At 37.0% G+C, this 19,688-nt stretch overlaps 1 protein-coding gene across 2 annotated transcripts in view; it reads right to left on the reverse strand.

Annotated features, from left to right (window-relative positions):
- Positions 1-19,688, reverse strand: part of LOC128623002 (NACHT, LRR and PYD domains-containing protein 12-like) — a 136,719-nt gene that overhangs the window by 72,490 nt on the left and 44,541 nt on the right. For both annotated transcript variants that reach the window (XM_053649830.1, XM_053649828.1), the window contains exons 5-8: positions 17,814-19,598; positions 15,066-15,260; positions 12,821-12,994; positions 9,272-9,445 (exon numbers count right to left, since the gene is read on the reverse strand). In XM_053649830.1, the coding sequence (XP_053505805.1) occupies positions 9,272-9,445; positions 12,821-12,994; positions 15,066-15,260; positions 17,814-19,598 (2,328 nt within the window). The remainder of the gene's footprint in view (positions 1-9,271; positions 9,446-12,820; positions 12,995-15,065; positions 15,261-17,813; positions 19,599-19,688) is intronic.

Consider the following 19,688-nt stretch of genomic DNA (forward strand, 5'->3'; position numbering starts at 1 on the left):
TACAGCCTGTTCCTTTACTGTTGATGAGTATCCCAGATGTTTTCACTGAATCACCTCATGTTTTTTTTTTTTTTAGTCATTGAATCTGAAACGGCTGAATTTGCACATTTTTTCCCAGTATTACAAAAGGTTCAGGTTCTTCTGACTCTGAATTCACTCATGCAAACACCTTTTTATACCCTATAAACACACCATAGCTCATCTGAAATCGCGTACTGTGACAATATATACGAATCCGATACAGTACCTACTGCAGGTCGTTGATGAAACAGTACGTACTAAACGGTATGACTACAATCCTGTGCATAGTACATCTAATGTGTTAGCATTGTCATGTGACCTTCGATGCAGGGGCGTAGGAGCGATTTTGAACTTTTGCTATGCTCCCCTGAAAATTTTTGTTTTTTAATAAAGCACTTCCATAGGTTTATTTGTTATTTATTTGTTAAACACACAGACAGATGTAAAGTGGTGACCAGTAGCATGGAAAAAAATAATAACAATGATGAAATAAAGATTGATGAGTTCTGATGTATGTCACTGAATGAAGCTCAATTTCTTCATTAATATTTCTGCCAAGGAGAACTGTTCATTTAAAACACTAGCTACTATAACAATTAAGAAAGCTGCTGGTTAATGTAGCTAAGCCACAGTACGTGTTGAGACATGAGTGCCATCCTGTTGAGGATTGCTGTTTCTGTTGATGAGTTGAAACTATGAGTATGATTTGGATGCTATTTTTCTATAGAAAAAACATCCCATTGTGCAGTTTGAATTCATGTTTTCAGTTTTGTGCAATGTAATTGTAAATGCATTTTTACATTTTTGATTCACACTTACTATTTTTCGATCCATGACCACGTTGTTTGCTATTCTGATAGCTTTGCATTTATTTTTCAAGTTTTGTACAATATACTCTACATGTGTTTTTAAATGTTTGAGTCACACTTATTATTTTTTGATCCATGACTGCAATACTTTTGATGGAAAATTAGTCCCATACTTGGTTCTATAGTTAATTTTCTTGAAAAGCAAACCAAAAAAATATACAACAGTTATTGTGAGTGGGCTGTTGAGAAGTTTTGTTAAATTGATTGTTATGTAATATAATATTTACATACATGGGGAGGAGCATGTTTACAATTCACGTCACAAAATCTCAACAATATATTTTTTTGCCAAGAATGCCAACGTATCTTCTAGAATCTCTGAGAGTGCATTTTGGATTTAACTTGATATCGAGACTGAGCAACGCATCTTGAAACCAGTTTTGACAAATGTATTTTTCTGTTTAGCAACCTATCAATGTTATTGCTGTACATCCAAGCCAAAATAACACTATTCTCACTCATGATTAGTATATAGTAAATGTAAAACTGTGACGTGATGTAAGACCATTTGGCAATGAGTCGACTCTTTGAGCGAATTCTTTTGGTGAACGTTGGGAGCTGACTTGCAAATCTAAACTCCAGTAATCTATCCTTTTGCTGAAATTCATCAGTATTATGTTTTCATAATTTTCTAATGCAATTATTCACATACAGTGCAACATACTAGCAGTAATTTATCCTCTCTGTAGTGGACTTACACATGAAAGAGACTGTGTTAAAGTTAGTTTCACTTTCACATATTGAGATTTCTGTCTTCAGTAGCTTTAGATCAGTAGCTCAAAAAGGTTAAAAACGTCAATTATTGTTATTCAAAACCAAAACTAATCAGCTACAACTTATTTTTTTCTAGTAATTTATGCTGTCCAGAGAATCTGTTCAACTCCCAACAAAAACAGACACGTTCACCTTCCCAGAATACTAATCACAATCACATGTTCCCAATCATACTCACAATCACACCACACTTTAAAAGAGACTGTTCATTCACTATACCTTTGCGAATAAACACTCAGTTGTTCTAGTCATTACTACTCCAGGCTATGCTGTGTTATTCTGGTTCTGGTTCTGTTTTGTCCTTGACTCTGATTATCTGTCTCACCTGCTCTAGTCTATTTGCCTGAATGCCTGACCTTTGCCTGTCTTTGTTGCTGATTTTGTCTTGCCGTTTGGATTATATTATCTTCAATAAAAGCTCTTAACTGCACTTGTATGCTTCCTTATCTTCATTACATCAATACTTCATACATTTCTGCTGAACATTTCTACTGAACATTTCTGCTGAAACATTTCTTCTGAACATTTCTGCTGAACATTTCTTTTTTTCCCCCCAAATATTTCATTGAAAAGAAAAACAAACCAACTAACACACAGCAACAATCATTCACAGTTTTTTTTTTTTTTTTTTAATACTAACAAAGGAAAATAAAAATTAAAAAGTACAAACACCAAAAAGCTGTAAAAGAGCAAAAAAAGTGTTGGTTAGTTGTTCGCTACAAAATATGGACAAATGCCTTTGGGCTTTAACTGAGAAATTACGCTACAGAATCCCAAATTGTGTAATTTTGGAAATGTGACCTCCACTCTCCTAATGAACAAAATGACCCTGTAGCCTCACCAGGAAAATCTAGCTGATTTGGGAATATATACTTTCCAGCCTTTTGCACCTCACTGCCAATTTATTTGCACAACCTGATTAATTTAAACATTACCGAGATCATGAAAAGCATTACAACCTACTGTTGCATTTCAAACTAACTGTTCCTCAGTGGTGGAATGAACTTCCAACCTCAACCTCAATCTCTCACCATCTTCAAAAAACGGCTAAAGACCCACCTCTTCCGTGAACACCTAACCAACCCATAAAAAAAATAAATAATTAGATTTACTCTGGTACTTACACCTCTACTCTGCACACTTTGCTTCTTCTGGAACTCAGTTAATGGATCTTGTATGGTAGCACCACTTGTATTGTTTTCTGCTTGATATATCGCTTTGCTTGTATTTTCTCATTTGTAAGTCACTTTGGATAAAAGCGTCTGCTAAATGAATAAATGTAAATGTAAATGTACTGTAACCCCATCCTCTCTTTTTGTCACGTAAACCTTGTGAAGAACTTTTGGCCTTGACATTACTGAGCTAGCGAAGCTGACTGTCTGCACCTGTAAACTTGTGATGTGTCATTCATGAACGATTCGTTCATTTTGAACAAATCTTTAATATGAATTGGGAACAATCAGTTGTCTCAGAGAGTGGTTTGTTCATTTTGTGATGACCACGCATGTGCTGCAACATCCCCATTGGTTCTGGACAGGAAAAAGAAATGATTAGTTCACCTTTTGAGTCTTCGGTTTCAAGTCATTTCGTTCTTCCAGTGAGCTCCCCATAGGCAATGCACCATGCAATACTGGTGCATTTTTTACAGCAATGGCGGATCATGGAGCCTCTCAATAGTTCTCAGAAGTTAGCATTAAAAACTAGCAGCGCAGTAGAGTTTCAGCAGAACAGACCATTTTTGAGGTACTTTTAAAAAAGTAAGGCGTTTAAAGAATAAGATCACATACTGTTAGAATCTAATTAACTTGTACATTAAAGCATGCTAGTGAAATATTCCTCAATAAAGATGCCGAGATGCAAATTAGTTTATGCTATACTCTCTATGTGCAATACATATTTTCCAGCTTTTGACTGGAATCATGTTTTTTGTACAGTCCCTATTTAAATAAACTTATAAATAAAATAGAATCAACTAAGAACATGAGATAACGGCAGGAGTCTGGGCTCCCTGTTCCTTTTTAAATAAACCTAACATTAAACTTTCCCATGGCGTGGTCTTTGGGAAAAAGTGGCAAGTATATTTAAGTATTATTAACTCACAAATTTTTGGTGTTGTAATGTTTTGTTATATTTCGATTGCTCCTGCTGATTTGAGCCAACTGTTTATTCTCCACTCCGTGTCAGTGGGGAAACCATAATTCATATTCCTTTCTCTGAGCAATTGGAGCATCCCATGTAGCACAGCAAACCATGATGGACACTATACAAGGACAACATGCAGGAAAGGACAGACAAAATGCTTGACATGCTTTTCAGTTTATTAGAAATGTGTTTATAAATCCATTGCTGTAAATAAGTGCATAGCAAAAGTCAAAATTCATAAAATATATATGATTGTGTATGAAAATGTGTTTTAAGTTGTTTTTAAAGTTTAAAGTTTTTTTTTTAAATACATTATTTATTCTATATTTAAATAAGTGCCAGGGTGCATAAGAATTGTAAACATTAAGATTAATATAATTTCACTTAATTAAATTTGACATTTCTATTATTTGCAATGGATTTTCTAAGACAACCCCATGCTTCTGCTGCTGCCAGTCCATTAACCCATTGTGCAGTGAGTTGATAGTCTCCTGTCTCTTGTCCTATCTGAATGTCATAAAGATGACATTAGTGATTGCCCTTGACTAACTTACAAGTTTAAGAACATAAAAATATTCATTAAAAACAACAGCAACACGGTCTTTAACCCTTAAAGACCTAGACTGATTTTTGGGAAATCTGACGCTCCTGTATTTAGTTTTCTAACCTATTCTAGCAGTCAGCATTGAGTGCCATATATCATTTTAAACAGGAGCACTTTAATTTTCAATCTACCTCATTTAAAGTCCCAATTTTATTATTATTTTTTTTGTCTGAGAATGGAAGATTTATCCAAAAAATTTTAGAAACACGGCAGGAACAATTTGGTGTTTTTTTTCCCTGTGAACTCAAACAAAACAAAAGTTATACCTGGATGTTTTAGACTACTAAATGATTTTTTTTTCTTCATCTAACATTCCATAGCAAGTTATAGCAATTTATTTACAATATTATTATAGACATTTTTAATGAAAATTCAATTCTGCAGAATGTGATAGCATAACCATGACATATGTGCATTCACCACTGAGCATATGAGTGTCCAACTGAGACAAATGTGATATCCAGGTGCATAATAATATCAGGTGTGCATGTGGTTTTAATGTTATGGCTGATCGGTGTATCTTAGGCCCAATAATGTGCACCTTATGGTGCTGTGGTCCACATTATAACTCTTGTCTCTTCTGAACTCATGCATGCATTCAGGGCCTGTTCACTGGATAAACTTTTTGTTTTATTCTTAATTTGAAGGATGCATGAAACTTTTTAAACAGCATTTTATTGATGTCATTAAGAATAAATGATTCCTTAAGGTGTAAAACCTGTAATTTACAGATAAGTGCTTGGTTTTGCTTTGTTTTTTTTTGTTTGTTTGTTTGTTTTTATTCAGCACTGTTGTAGGCTACTTAAGAATACTGTTGTGTCTAGTCAGCGTGTACTGTCCTGTGAACGGATTGTGGTGGTGTATTTGTTGTATAGCTTATGGTTTTCCACTGTTATGTATTTGCACTTTGTGTAGATGTGTATGGTTGTTTCAGCATTTCACCACTAAAGAAGAAGTGGCATTTCGTTGTAATGAGCGATGCTTGGTGAAAGATAATGAAAACCGACTTAATTTGATTTGATTAACTGAGCCACAAAAAAGCAGAAAAAGTAGACACAGACACACACACACACACACACACCTGACAATGCACGCACCTTAAAGAAAAGTGTGTGTGTGTGTGTGCGTGCGTGATTTTATATCTTAGTGGGGACTGTCGTGGCAAACAATCTTTCCAGCCTAAGTCAAAAACTTCAGAGGCAGAGAGTTATTAGATGTCAAAAAGTAATTCAACTTTACTGAAACAATAAAGTGAGACAGTTTGCAGAAAATCTAAAAAAAACAAAACAAATTGCAAATACACACAGCCCGTTTTCAAACCTTTCTCCACAGGGTTTTGCCTTTCTTCAGACCAATCTTCTTTGTCACAACTAAATATTCATGTCTATATGTTATCTTAAATTTGTGGAGTATGTGCAGTTAGTTATTTATCTTGAAAAGGTTTTATGAGGACAAGATTTTTTAAAAGACTCAGACAGAGTCCTTGTTTTGTTTTGTTTTTTTCCCTGACCTTGATCAAACACTCCCTTCTTATGTATCAATGAGCATCTGTCTGTTTCTATCTGCTGTCCAGTCACTTACAAAAGTTACCAATCACTTACAAAAGTGAAAATCTAATGCCAATTTATTGCTTGGAGAAAAGTGCTGGCTGATACAGAAGAACAATTATTGTACAGTAAAACACAGAATTAAAAGGTGAAAAGGTTAGGATGTACAAGGCATTTTATTTAAGTACGCTCTCAATTATTCAAAAACAGTCTACAATGTACATATGAAAAAAGATTCCACTACTGACCTGCCTGAAAAGATGAGAGAGGGAAGCATGTAAAAAGATACACAACAGAAAGAAGGTGTTTGTGCTCATATACACTCATTCCCAGTTGAGTCTCCTCAAAAGGTCGACTCTAAAATTGCTGAGTTAAACAGAACTCAGAAACAGAAATTTATTTTTGAAGAACTGTTGAAAAATTATTTTGCTACAAAATTCCTGTGAAATTCTCAAGTTAATTTTAAACAACAAAAATAATAGCATTGTACAGTTATGTATTTTATTTCTCAAAAATATATTTGATTCGTACAATTAGGCAATACATTTTAAGTGCTTAAATACAATATAATTTTAATTATGTATCCAGCTTTACTATGAATGTGTAAAGATATTAAAACATATTACAATGTTAAACAAATATTAATCACAAACACAGAAGAATCACAAACCATTAAAACTATATAATGCAACAGTTAGTTCTGGTGCATTAATTATAATGTACAAGCAGCTTTCCAAGAGTACTGATATTTAGTACAACAGCACTGCTACATTAATTAACCTAAGGACAAAGTGATAAATGTGATTATAGTGAGTCTCCTAGAGGCTTCCTCAGATAAACTCCACAGATAAACTCCACAGATGTCAATTCTGTCAGGTGAGAATTCCACCAATATCTTGAAACTGTTCCTGTCCATTTTAGCTCTCTTTTCCACTGTCTGGGTTCAGATTGAGGTCATGTGCTTTTTCACCTGCTGTTCCTAATAATCCCTCAAGTTTTTTTTTTTTGTTTGTTTTGTTTGTTTGTTTTTTTTTAATGAGAAGGAGGTCCAGGGAATTTTATCCAGGGGTCAGGGGTCATTATACACTCAGTGTAGAATCGTGTGCAGTCTGATTCACTGTGCATGATGAACACACACTTCTCACGTCTCTGAGTCTGTTTAATGTGTTATAATTAAATGAGTGATGTGTTTATAAATGTGTTCTCTATTCCCCAACAGTGAAATGCAGGAACACCGGAGTCTTCATCACACACACAGATGTTCACCACACCCTGAATATAAAAGAAAAACGTGAATTAATAACCACAAACTGGACTGTGGTACTTCATGATCAACATGTAATCATCTCTGCTCCAAGAGAAACATCATCATCTCCTGTTTATAATTAATCATTCTACATTTCTTCATTCTTACTAACATCTGTGTTATAACATTTAGCGAGAACAAATGAGAACTTCCACAAGTTCTAACAGGAAAATGAGCAGATATTTACCCATCACATCATTGCTCTTATCCAATCACAGGCTTTGGAGTTTTTTAAATAATGAACACTACTGTGTCATTTAGCTCTTGTTCTACATTTATATTTAAGTGCAGACTTTAAGAAGAAGCCGAGGTGAATGTTACAGGAAAGACAGAAGACACGGTGTGGAGGTAGGGTGCTGGAAGAAGTGTCAGAGTGAGTAAAGTGGCTGCTTAAATCAAATATCTGTGGCATAAAAGATTATCATTTTAATGAGCTTTAATGAGAGTTGAGAAGAAAGTGTGCTGCTTATCAGAAACAGGGAAAAGCAGAGATCATCTTGTTCAGACAAAAGCAGCAGTATGAAGTCAGAGATAGCAGGCTGTCACAAGGAGACCAGGTGTTCATTTACAATCACTCTCATGCATTCGTTGTGATATTTTGTAGACTCTGTCTGACTCCCTGTCTTCTACCTTCACATGAATTTTAAATCAACACACTTTACTGAACAAAAAACAGCATTAAAGCCAATTGTTAGAAAAATCGGATTAAATAGAATATAGTGACATTTCTAAAACTGGTTTTGTTTCCTAACCTGGTAATCTGATATTTATTGGAACTAAAGAGAAATGTACAAACTAATGATAATCAGGTTCATTTATTAGTCTTTTATTTTTTCACAATTTATATAAAAAGGTCATGACTCACCACAGCGTCTGTAGTTTGTAATGTTCATCATACTTAAGAGCAGAGAGCAGCTTCACTCCTGAGTCTCCTATTTATTATCAGACAGATGCAGTTGTCTCAGGTGTGAGGGGTTTGATCTCAGAGCTGAAGTCAGAGCAGCACAGCCTTCATCTGAGACACCACAACACTCTAACCTGTAGAGAGACACAATGACACACTCTTCACTCTCTCATCTTAAGCAGAAGAACAACAGCACTGACTTTCCTCTGGTTGTAGACAGTTTCTCTCATTGTGGACTGAGTAACACACACTAGATCTTTAGAAATGTTTTTAGTTACTTTTCCTCGCTTCTCACATCTCAACAAAATCTCTTTTTTAATCAACGTTCACATGAACAGATCTTTCTTGAGAAGATCAGACTGTCCGTAATCAGAAGATTAGAACATGTTTTATTATTAATGATTTAAAATATGATCTTACCTCAGTATCTCCAGTTTACAGAGAGGATTCTCCAGTACAGCAGAGAGACTCTTCACTCCTGAATCTCCTACATTATTATAGGACAGATCCAGTTCTCTCAGGTGTGAGGGGTTTGATCTCAGAGCTGAAGTCAGAGCAGCACAGCCTTCATCTGACACCCCACAATTATACAACCTGTAGAGAGACACAATGACACACTCTTCATCAACAGATTTTTATCTTGGTTTAAGAATTATGTTAAAGATGATGTGTTTGTAAAATGATTTTATTATTCAGAATGACATGAGGATTTAATATCACCTGTTTATTATAATTAACAGTGTAATTAAAATGATCATACTGAGTGTTATATTAAGTTTATCTCATCTAATATCTCTCTATATATTTATATTACTACAGAATGAAGGAAGTAAAAGTCTGAATCTTCATGGAAAACAAACACTGTCATGAATTAAAAGATACAATGGATAAATTATAAAAGTATAAAACATTAATTCTGAAGAGGATTAACACTCGTCTTTTCAAAACCAGATTACTCGCTGATGATTTATTGTTAAATAAAAATAAATAATCTTCCTCCTCAGGACATTGATGATGAACCTAAAACTTCTGCTTCAGTCTCACTATTAGAGAATGTGTCTTACTGAGGAGCAGGTCATGTGACTCTCAGAGAGATGATCTTACCACAGTTTCTCCAGTTTACAGAGAGGATTCTCCAGTACAGCAGAGAGACTCTTCACTCCTGAGTCTCCTAGTTTATTCTCAGACAGATTCAAGTGTCTCAAGTGTGAGGGGTTTGATCTCAGAGCTGAAGTCAGAGCAGCACAGCCTTCATCTGACACCCCACAATTATACAACCTGTAGAGAGACACAATGACACACTCTTCATCGACCGATTTTTATCTTGGTTTACTTGCTATGATGATGATGTATCTCTCATGTTGGACTTTCTGATCTCTCTTGACCAATCACAAGATATAATTATCACTGACCAAAACATTATCACTGTTCAGTGGCTCCCTTAAAAAACTCTACAGGAATCCTGCAGGATTTTCATTTTCTGCAGGATGTTTGCTGGAATCCTGGAATGATGAAATCCTGCAGGACACACTGACAAACTGTGCAGGATTTTCCTATAGGGTTTAGGATGGAGCAGTACAATAGAAACATGCAGGAATTCCCAGCACACTCGCTGCACAAGGGAAAACTCCTGCAGGACTTTATAATTCCTGAAGGACTGCTGCTCACCTCCTGCAGAAATAAAATAAAGTTCCCAAGTACTTAATCTATCCTGCAGGACGACTTCTTATTTCGTTTAAATAAAAAACATTCTTCAGGTTATGTAGTCGACAAAATTCATTAAATGGTAGATCTGCTCTGAGCGGGAAAAACACGCTGCTTAAACACTCTTTTAGTAGATATGTAGGAACGCTCATTTTAGGATAATAAGACGCGTTTTAGTCGTGAATGATTCAGTGTTTTAACAAATCAGTTGAGTAAATGATTCACAACACACAAAAAGACGATCACTTTTCACATGTACTGGTGTAATGATGGAATTTACAGTAAATGTATGTTTTTCGAGAAAAGATTTGATTCACTGAGATGATGTCACTCTTTGGCACCGCATTCACACAGGTATTCAAATTCACAAATTCAACTTTCACCAACCATCGTGTGTCTGTAGAGGTATAGTCCCACTTTTATTAAATAATTTCTTTAATCATTATGGTGTACTAAATTACTGTTCTGTTATGTATTTACACACAGCGGTTAGCGTAACGTTAGCTCACTTACTATCAAACATGGCTAATTTTATTATTTACAAAAAATGTCTTACGTTTCTGACCAAAACTTTACCACTGTTCAGTGGTGAGGCCAGAAATTGAACAGAGAGGGTGGGCCTGGGTAAAACAGGGTGGGCACAGGTTTGAAAATAAAACTCAAAAGCCAGCAGTCGCTCAAAAGAACTTATGTGACTGCAAAAAGTGGCCAATGTGGTGAAAGTCTTTTACTCAAGAGGTTTGTTCATTTGGTCACTTGTTTATGTAGCACACACACACACACACACACACACACACACACACACACACACACACACGCACGCATGCACACACACACAACAGAATATCACAACATGAAACTGGTTGCAGGCTGATAAAATAAGAGATGTTTGTACTGCTGAGGGAATATCTAACCACTGATATTAGGACAAAATATTGTTTCAGAAGAAACCGATAAATCACATGAATTGTTTCAGCTAAGTATTCTTTTAAATCTATTAGGAGAACCATTATAACTGTCGGATTATTATTTGGTTGTGGTGATATTTAAAATAATTTTATTCAAGTGATGATTTTAACAGAAGAAATAGTGAGAATGGGCCACTGCCCCATCAGATTTTTATTAAATAAATTCATTCAGAAAGTCTTCAGATTTTGAGTGAAAAAAGGAAACCAGGCCTACTCTAATTCCTGTGATTAAAGATGACGTGTACAGACACAGATATCATTTTGTTTTTATCACAGTTAAAATGACTTTGTTTTGGCGTTGCCCCATGCACTCCTCAACCAACTGCAGTTCTGTTCTTCATCTCTCAGATGAGTCCAATCTCCATTCTGACAGCGTGCTCCAGTGTTAACACAAACTGAAACACATCTCATCTTATTATATCCTCTGATTACAGTGTACGAGAGTCAGGGGGAAAAGACACGGTGTGGAGTCTGTTTCAGAGAAGGTAAACTCTTTATTGAACTAGTCTGTTACATGGATACACACCACGCAGAAATGTTACTGAGCAACGTCACTCAATGCAGCTTCTTAAAGCAGCAGCTCCTAGAGAGTGAGAACTGATTTTATAAAACATTAATTCTGAGGAGAATTAACACTCATGTCTTCTCTAAACAAGATTACTGCTGATAATTTATTGTTAAATAAAATATTCCTGGATTATAAAACTAATGGAGAGTAAAAATGTCTGCAAATTGGGTTCATCAGGTTCTACAGGTTTAGGATGTGAAATTCACAGTGAATAAAATTTCTACAGAAGAATAACATGAAGCCAGAGGGACAGATGTGCTGAGATTTTTGTGCATTTGAGGAAAAATCACAAAAAAAAGTGTAGAAATATTGGAAGTGTAACAGTTACATATTCTGCTCAATTTAATAAAGATTGTGAGATTAGCAGTCGTCAGTTTTACACGTTATTTTGTCCTCCTCTTGAAACCTGGTGTAAATTAGCACCATGTGTGTTGGAGCAGTTGCCAGGTCCCCGGTTTTAATGAGGAATTGAGCTACTTTTGACTCACCAGCATTGATTGATTTCTTTGCCTGTGGATTGGAGTTTGGACATTTTTACGTTCATTATTTTAATGATATCTGTATATTAAAACATACAGTAGTGAGCATGCACTGTGATCTCCTCTCATACACACAGCTATTGATCCTGTTCTCAACTTCAGCTCTGTGTTACTATATGAATGTATTTGAGTCAGTGGGTTTCCTCATAGACATTCTTTATTTATCACAAAATGTTTAATAATACGAGACCATTGTAGGATCTTAATGAAAGAACTATTGAGGAAAACTGCATGGTTTTAATACTGCTTGTCTATTGAACTGCTTCTGTAACACAGGTCTGGCAACCCTGTTCATAGCAGCTAGACAGAGACGTACTGAACGAACATTCACTGACAGAATAAACACTATTTCAGCTTTAAGAACAATAAAAACAACAACAAAAGGATTGTTGCTGTACCTTGAAATTTGTGTAAGTGCTTTTACCTCACTTTTTTTTTTATTTAAAAAATCTCATTTGATTTATTTAATTATTCACTTTTTCAGTCCTATGGCATTAACTTCTGGTTTTAGTTACAAATTCTATTTTTTAGATAATTTCTATTTCACTGCTGCTTTTAAACCTTCAGCTCACACACGGTGCATTTAGTTTGTGTCCCAGGTGCAGTTTGTGTGATTAGTTACAATGTTTTAGTAAATTTCACAGTAATTTCAGATACATTGCAGTCGCATCAAGTCACGTTTTGTGCTGCAGCTTCTCACATACGTACATCTGACCCAAAGACTCTGTGATAAATCATCAGTGTGCAGTGAAAATAAACAATCTTCCTCCTCAGGACATTGATGATGAACCTAAAACTTCTGCTTCAGTCTCACTATTAGAGAATATGTCTTACTGAGGAGCAGGTCATGTGACTCTCAGAGAAATGATCTTACCTCAGTATCTCCAGTTTACAGTGAGGATTCTCCAGTACAGCAGAGAGATTCTTCACTCCTGAGTCTCCTACATTATTATAGGACAGATGCAGTTCTGTCAAGTGTGAGGGGTTTGATCTCAGAGCTGAAGTCAGAGCAGCACAGCCTTCATCTGAGACATAACAACCACTCAACCTGTAGAGAGACACAATGACACACTCATCAACAGATTTTTATCTTGGTTTATTTGCTACGATGACGACGTGTCTCATATTGGACTTTCTGCCCTCTCTTGACCAATCACAAGAGACAATAAAACAAAGTTACCAAGTACTTAATCTATCCTGCAGGACGACTTCTTATTTCATTTAAATAAAAAATATTCTTCAGGTTATGTAGTCGACAAAATTCATTAGATGGTAGATCTGCTCTGAGCGGGAAAAACACACTGCTTAAACACTCTTTTAGTAGATATGTAGGAACGCTCATTTTAGGATAATAAGACGCGTTTTAGTCGTGAATGACTCAGTCTTTTAACAAATCAGTTGAGTAAATGATTCAATGAGTCACAACACACAGAAAGACGATCACTTTTCACACGTATTGGTGTAACGATGTAATTTACAGAAAGGGCCAGTAAATGAATGTTTTTCGAGAAAAGATTTGATTCACTGAGATGACGTCACTCTTTGGCACCGCATTCACACAGGTATTCAAAGTCACAAATTCACTGTCACCAACCGTCGTGTGTCTGTAGAGGTATAGTCCCACTTTTATCAAATCATTTCTTTAATCATTATGGTGTACTAAATTACTGTTCTGTTATGTATTTACACACAGCGGTTAGCGTAACGTTAACTCACTTACTATCAAACATGTGTATTTTATTATTTACAAAATGTCTTACGTTTCTGACCAAAACTTTACCACTGTTCAGTGTCGAGGCCAGAAATTGAATAGAGGGTGGGCCTGGGTAAAACAGGGTGGGCACAGGTTAGAAAATAATACTCAAAAGCCAGCAGTCACTCAAAAGAACTTATGTGACTGCAAAAAGTGGCCAAAGTGCTGAAAGTCTTTCACTCGATAGGTTTGTTCATTTGGTCACTTGTTTATGTAGCACACACACACACACACACACACACACACACACACACACACACACAGACAACAGAAAATTACAAAATGAAACTAGTTGTAGAAAATAGGCTGATAAAATGAGAGATGTTTGCACTGCTGTGTTTTACAGGAGCTTTTCTCATTAAAGACAACTACAAATCAATTTCAATGAAACACCAGCTACAGCGATCCAAAATGCTACAGCAGCCTATGTGAAATTAAATGACACATCTTGGGCAGCTTTCAATTAATAACAACACAAACATAAACAAATTCGTGTTGCACTGCCTTTCAACATTTTAACATTAGTCTACATAGACTACAACAGGTGAGGAATTGTGCAGATTCACCCTGTGAAGTGTCGTAGTTACATAAGCAGACAGAGACCAATAGGTTTATTGTGCTTAACTGGTAACATTTACAGGCCTAGCAGTGCAAACATAGAATTTTTTTATTCAAACATAACATTTTTTATAGGTTTTGATGTTAAATCATGAGGGAATATCTAAGAACTGAAATTAGGACAAAATATTGTTTCAGAAGAAACCGATAAATCACACAAACTGTTTCAGCTAAGATTTCTTTTAAATCTATTAGGAGAACCATTATAACTGTCGGATTATTATTTGGTTGTGGTGATATTTAAAATAATTTTATTCAACTGATGATTTTAACAGAAGAAATAGTCAGAATGGACCACTGCCCCATCAGATTTTTATTAAATAAATTCATTCAGAAAGTCTTCAGATTTTGAGTGAAAAAAGGAAACCAGGCCTACTCTAATTCCTGTGATTAAAGATGACGTGTACAGACACAGACATCATTTTGTTTTTATCACAGTTAAAATGACTTTGTTTTGGCGTTGCCCCATGCACTCCTCAACCAACTGCAGTTCTGTTCTTCATCTCTCAGATGAGTCCAATCTCCACTCTGACAGCGTGCTCCAGTGTTAACACAAACTGAAACACATCTCATCTTATTATATCCTCTGATTACAGTGCACGAGAGTCAGGGGGAAAAGACACGGTGTGGAGTCTGTTTCAGAGAAGGTAAACTCTTTATTGAACTAGTCTGTTACACGGATACACACCACGCAGAAATGTTACTGAGCAACGTCACTCAATGCAGCTTCTTAAAGAGATGATCTTACCTCAGTGTCTCCACTTTACAGTGAGGATTCTCCAGTCCAGCACAGAGACTCTTCACTCCTGAGTCTCCTAGTTCATTCCCAGTCAGATCCAGTGTTTTCACAGTCAGATGTAGTTCTCTCAGATTGGAGGTTTCTGAGCTGAGTGCTGAGACCAGAGCTGACCAACTTCTCACTCCAAGTGAATCACACCTGATACTGAAGGAAATAAAATAATACATAATGAACTAACACCAGTGCAAATTATCAAACAAGTCCTCACAGCTCTCACTGAACCTTCTCATTTTCATAAATGCTAAAAGTACAAACACAAGTTAGATAATATGCTGAAAGGGACACTCCAGCCAACATCTAATTTTTAAACATCAATACATCTGCTGTAAACATCACCAGGGCTGTTTCTTTCTATACGCTAGGTACTAAATTAGGCAAATACACACAGAAAAAGTAGAAACAGACCCAAAACCAGTAAAAAATAAATAAATTTAAAAAAGACTAATGAATTAGTTTGTGTCAATTTTTACACTTTATTACTTCCACTTGTTGATGTAATTAAAATGAATAAAATTAAAAAATAAAATTATTGAGTTAATACAGGATGTGATTTGCTCCGTATTCTCGTACACATCGTTTCATACATACACTAAGTCTCCACAGTGGTGAGAAACATAATAGTGAATAAAATGAAACCAATTTCACAAGAAATAGCAGGAAGAGAATATACATGTGCAGTGTGAGCTTGCATGTCAACATCATTGTTGCCCTGGTTACGGAAACTCAGTCACTCGGTTCTTAAAAACTGTCTTCAACACAAATTCCCAGTGAAACACAAGAGTCTGTGGAGGTACAGGTGTGAGAAGGGATACAGTCCTGTCCCTGAACACTCAAACTGTACAGTTTACTGTGGAGCAGGCGGCAGGTGATGATCATGTCCGAACGGCTAAAGAGCAGAGTGAATCACTTATTTCCTTTTACCTCAGATTTCCCATGAAGAGGATATGGCATGTTGCTCCTATTTAATACATTTTTATTTTATCTACTGAGTTTTCCTGAATACAATAAACTGAAAAAAATCACCATAAAAGAAAGGGTCTTAGTCTAACTAGTAACAGGGGCACTCTCAATGCTGAGTTAGTAATCAGGTGAACGTGATCTGGGAAGTGGGTCATGTGACTGATCATGTGGTGAAGTTTGTAGTTCCTTGTGCTGCTGGGAAATGGAGTTCAGTGCAGGTGTTTGGTTGTGGTGTGGAATTCTGGGAGTTGTTATGAAAGCAGGTGACTTAAGAATCATTTTCAGGTGCTATTAGGAAATATTTTGGGGTACTGTCAGTGTTAGCACCAAGCTGCCAGCTGCCACTGTAGGGCACCTGAGCAAGACCCTTAACCCTCTCTGCTCCAGGGGCTCTGTGTCATGGCTGACCCTGTGTTCTGACCCTAACTTCCTAACAAGCTGGGATACATGAAGAAAAGTATTTCACTGTGCTGTAATGTACACCAATCAGTCATACCTTTAAAATTACTGACAGGTGAAGTAAACAACATTGATAATTTTGTCATAATGGCACCTGTCAAGGGGTGGGATGCATTAGGCAGCAGGTGAGCAGTCAGTTCTCGAAATTGATGTGCTGGAAACAGGAAAAATGGGCAAGTGTAAGGATCCGAGTGATTTTGACAAGGGTCAAATTGTGATGGCCAGATGACTGGGTCAGAGCATCTCCAGGTCTTGTGGGTTGTTCCCGGTATGTAGTGGTTAGTACCTACCAAAAGTGGTCCAAGGAAGGACAACCGGTGAACCGGCAGCAGGGTCATGGGTGCCTAAGGCTCACTGATGCATGTGGGGAGTGAAGGCTAGCCCATCTGGTCCGATCCCACAGACGAGCTACCATAGCACAAATTGCTGAAAATGTTCATGCTGGCTGTGACAGAAAGGAGTCAGAACACACAGTGTATCACAGCTTGATGCGTATGGGGCTACGTAGTAGACCGGTCAGGGTCCCCATGGTGACCCCTGTCCACTGCTGAAAGCACCTAAAATGAAAATGTGAGCATCAGAACTGGACCATGGAGCAATGGAAGAAGGTGGCCTGGTCTGATGAATCAGGCTTTCTTTTACATCAATTGGATGGCCGGGTCCGGAAAAATTGAAAATGACACGAAAACATGAATTCTGCTAAAATATATAGAGTAAGTTATACAGTCCTTTATAACAGAATACTACTGTGGCAGTGGGGGCGTGGTTGAGCATCAGATGTGGACAGAGAGTGGGCAAGGAAACTGGCAGTGAACGCGTGATGCTTCTCACCTGTGCCTTGTTACCGGTACTTATGTGTGTTTCTCTGTAATTTTGTATTACAGCAATAAACATAGTTTTATATACCATGCGTCTGTGTAATTCCACTTCATGTATAACAAAAATTTTGTATAAAACCGTGAAGAAAAGAAATCTTCAAACTACAAAGATAAAATTAAAGATTCTAGATGTGAGTGTGAAATTGCCATGGTTTATTTAAATAAAAACACAAGATTTCCAAATATCCAACATAAAACCAGCATTACTGTGGTAATAATAAATCATAATATTAAGATCCTTTTTAATTAATACCTGTTCTTCACCTGTTCTTTAATCATTTGTTTATGCATTTTTTAATCTCTAATTTATCTATTTCCCAAAGTAGATGTTTGTCAAAGTGTTTTCAGTTTCTCGTTCTAACACTGTAACAGTAGAACAGTTATATTCAGCTTTACTGACATTGCTTTTCTGGAGGCTGCAATCACAGGCATCATCTTCAGAAGAACAGTTTCTGGTATCGTATCTGTACTGGTATATTTATTCAGGTCAAATTCTTCCAGATCCTGTGCTGATGTCAATAACACAAACACCAGAGCAGACCACTGTGAAGAAGAGAATTCACTTTGTTTTCCAGATTTCAGGTAGTGTTGGATTTCCTCCACTAGAGAATTATCACCCAGTTCATTCAGACAGTGGAACAGATTGATGGATTTCTCTGTAGGAAGATCTTCACTGATCTTCTTCTTAATGTACTGAACTGTTTCCTCTATGCTCTGGGAGCTACTTCCTGTCTGTGCTACTAAGTCCTGTAAGAGTTTCTGATTGGACTTCAGTGAGAGACCCAGAAGAAAGCGAAGGAAAAGATCCAGATGTCCAGTCTGACTTTTTAAAGCCTGATCTACAGCACTCTTGTGTACCTCTGAGATTGTCATTTTTTCCATCCACCATTTGGAGGCCTGATGCTGTATAAGAACATCTCTCTTTTCCATCATGAATGTCAGGTGCACATACAGAGCTGCGAGGTGCTCCTGAATGCTCAGATGAACAAAGCAGTACACATTACTCTGGTGAAGCCCAAACTCCTCTCTGAAGATCTGCGTACACACACCTGAGTACACTGCTGCTTCTCTCACATCAATGCCACACTCTCTCAGGTCTTCCTCATAGAAGATCAGGTTCCCTTTCTTCAGCTGATGAAAAGCCAGTTTTCCCAGTTTAAGAAGCATTTCTTCATCACTCTCCTGCTTCTTTGAGTACTTTTCTCCTATGATGTTTGTCTGAATTATGAGGAAGTGTGTGTACATTTGAGTCAGAGTCTTGGGGATCTCTCCACTCTCTGCTTCACCCAACATTCTCTCTAGAACAGTGGCTGAAATCCAGCAGAAGACTGGGATGTGGCACATGATGTAGAGACTTCTTAATGACTTCAGGTGTGTGATGATGTTATTGGCCAGGCTCTGATCACTGATTCTCTTCCTGAAGTACTCCTCCTTCTGTGGGTCATTGAACCCTCGTACCTCTGTGACTCGATGGACACACTCAGAGGGGATTTGATCAGCTGCTGCTGGTCGAGAGGTGATCCAGATGAGAGCAGAGGGAAGCAGATTCCCTTTGATCAGGTTTATCAGCAGCACATGCACTGATGCTGATTCAGTTACATCACACACTCTCACTGTGTTCTGGAAATCTAGAGGAAAACGACACTCGTCCAATCCATCAAAAATGAACAGAACCTTTTCCAAACTGGACATTTCTGTTTCTTTTGTTTCATTAAAACAGACATGAAGGAGCTCCATCAGACTCAGTTTCTGGTCCTTCATCAGATTCAGCTCTCTGAAAGGAAGTGGAAATATGAGGTGGATGTCCTGATTTGCTTTCCCTTCAGCCCAGTCCAGAATGAACTTCTGCACAGAGACTGTTTTTCCGATGCCAGCGACTCCCTTTGTCAGCACAGTTCTGATGGGTTCGTCTTGTTCAGATAAGGGCTTAAAGATGTCGTTGCATTTGATTGGTGTTTCCTCTGTTCTTGTTCTCCTGGATGCTGCCTCGATCTGTCTCACCTCATGTTCTTTATTGACTTCTCCACTGTCTCCCTCTGTGATGTAGAGCTCTGTGTAGATCTCGTTCAGGAGTGTTTGGTTTCCCAGGTTTATTATCACTCCATTCAAACACTCAAACTTCTTCATCAGATTTAATTTCAACTTTTTCTGGAATTCATTCACAGCAGCAGGTTCTGGGTCGTGCCTGTGAGATGGTGAAGTAGGAAGATGAGGTGAGACATGGGGTCCAACTATTTTCTATAATCTAATCCCACTGTAGTTAATAACAGCAGAG

Source organism: Ictalurus furcatus, chromosome 19 (assembly GCF_023375685.1).
Source record: "Ictalurus furcatus strain D&B chromosome 19, Billie_1.0, whole genome shotgun sequence".
NCBI lineage: Eukaryota > Metazoa > Chordata > Actinopteri > Siluriformes > Ictaluridae > Ictalurus > Ictalurus furcatus.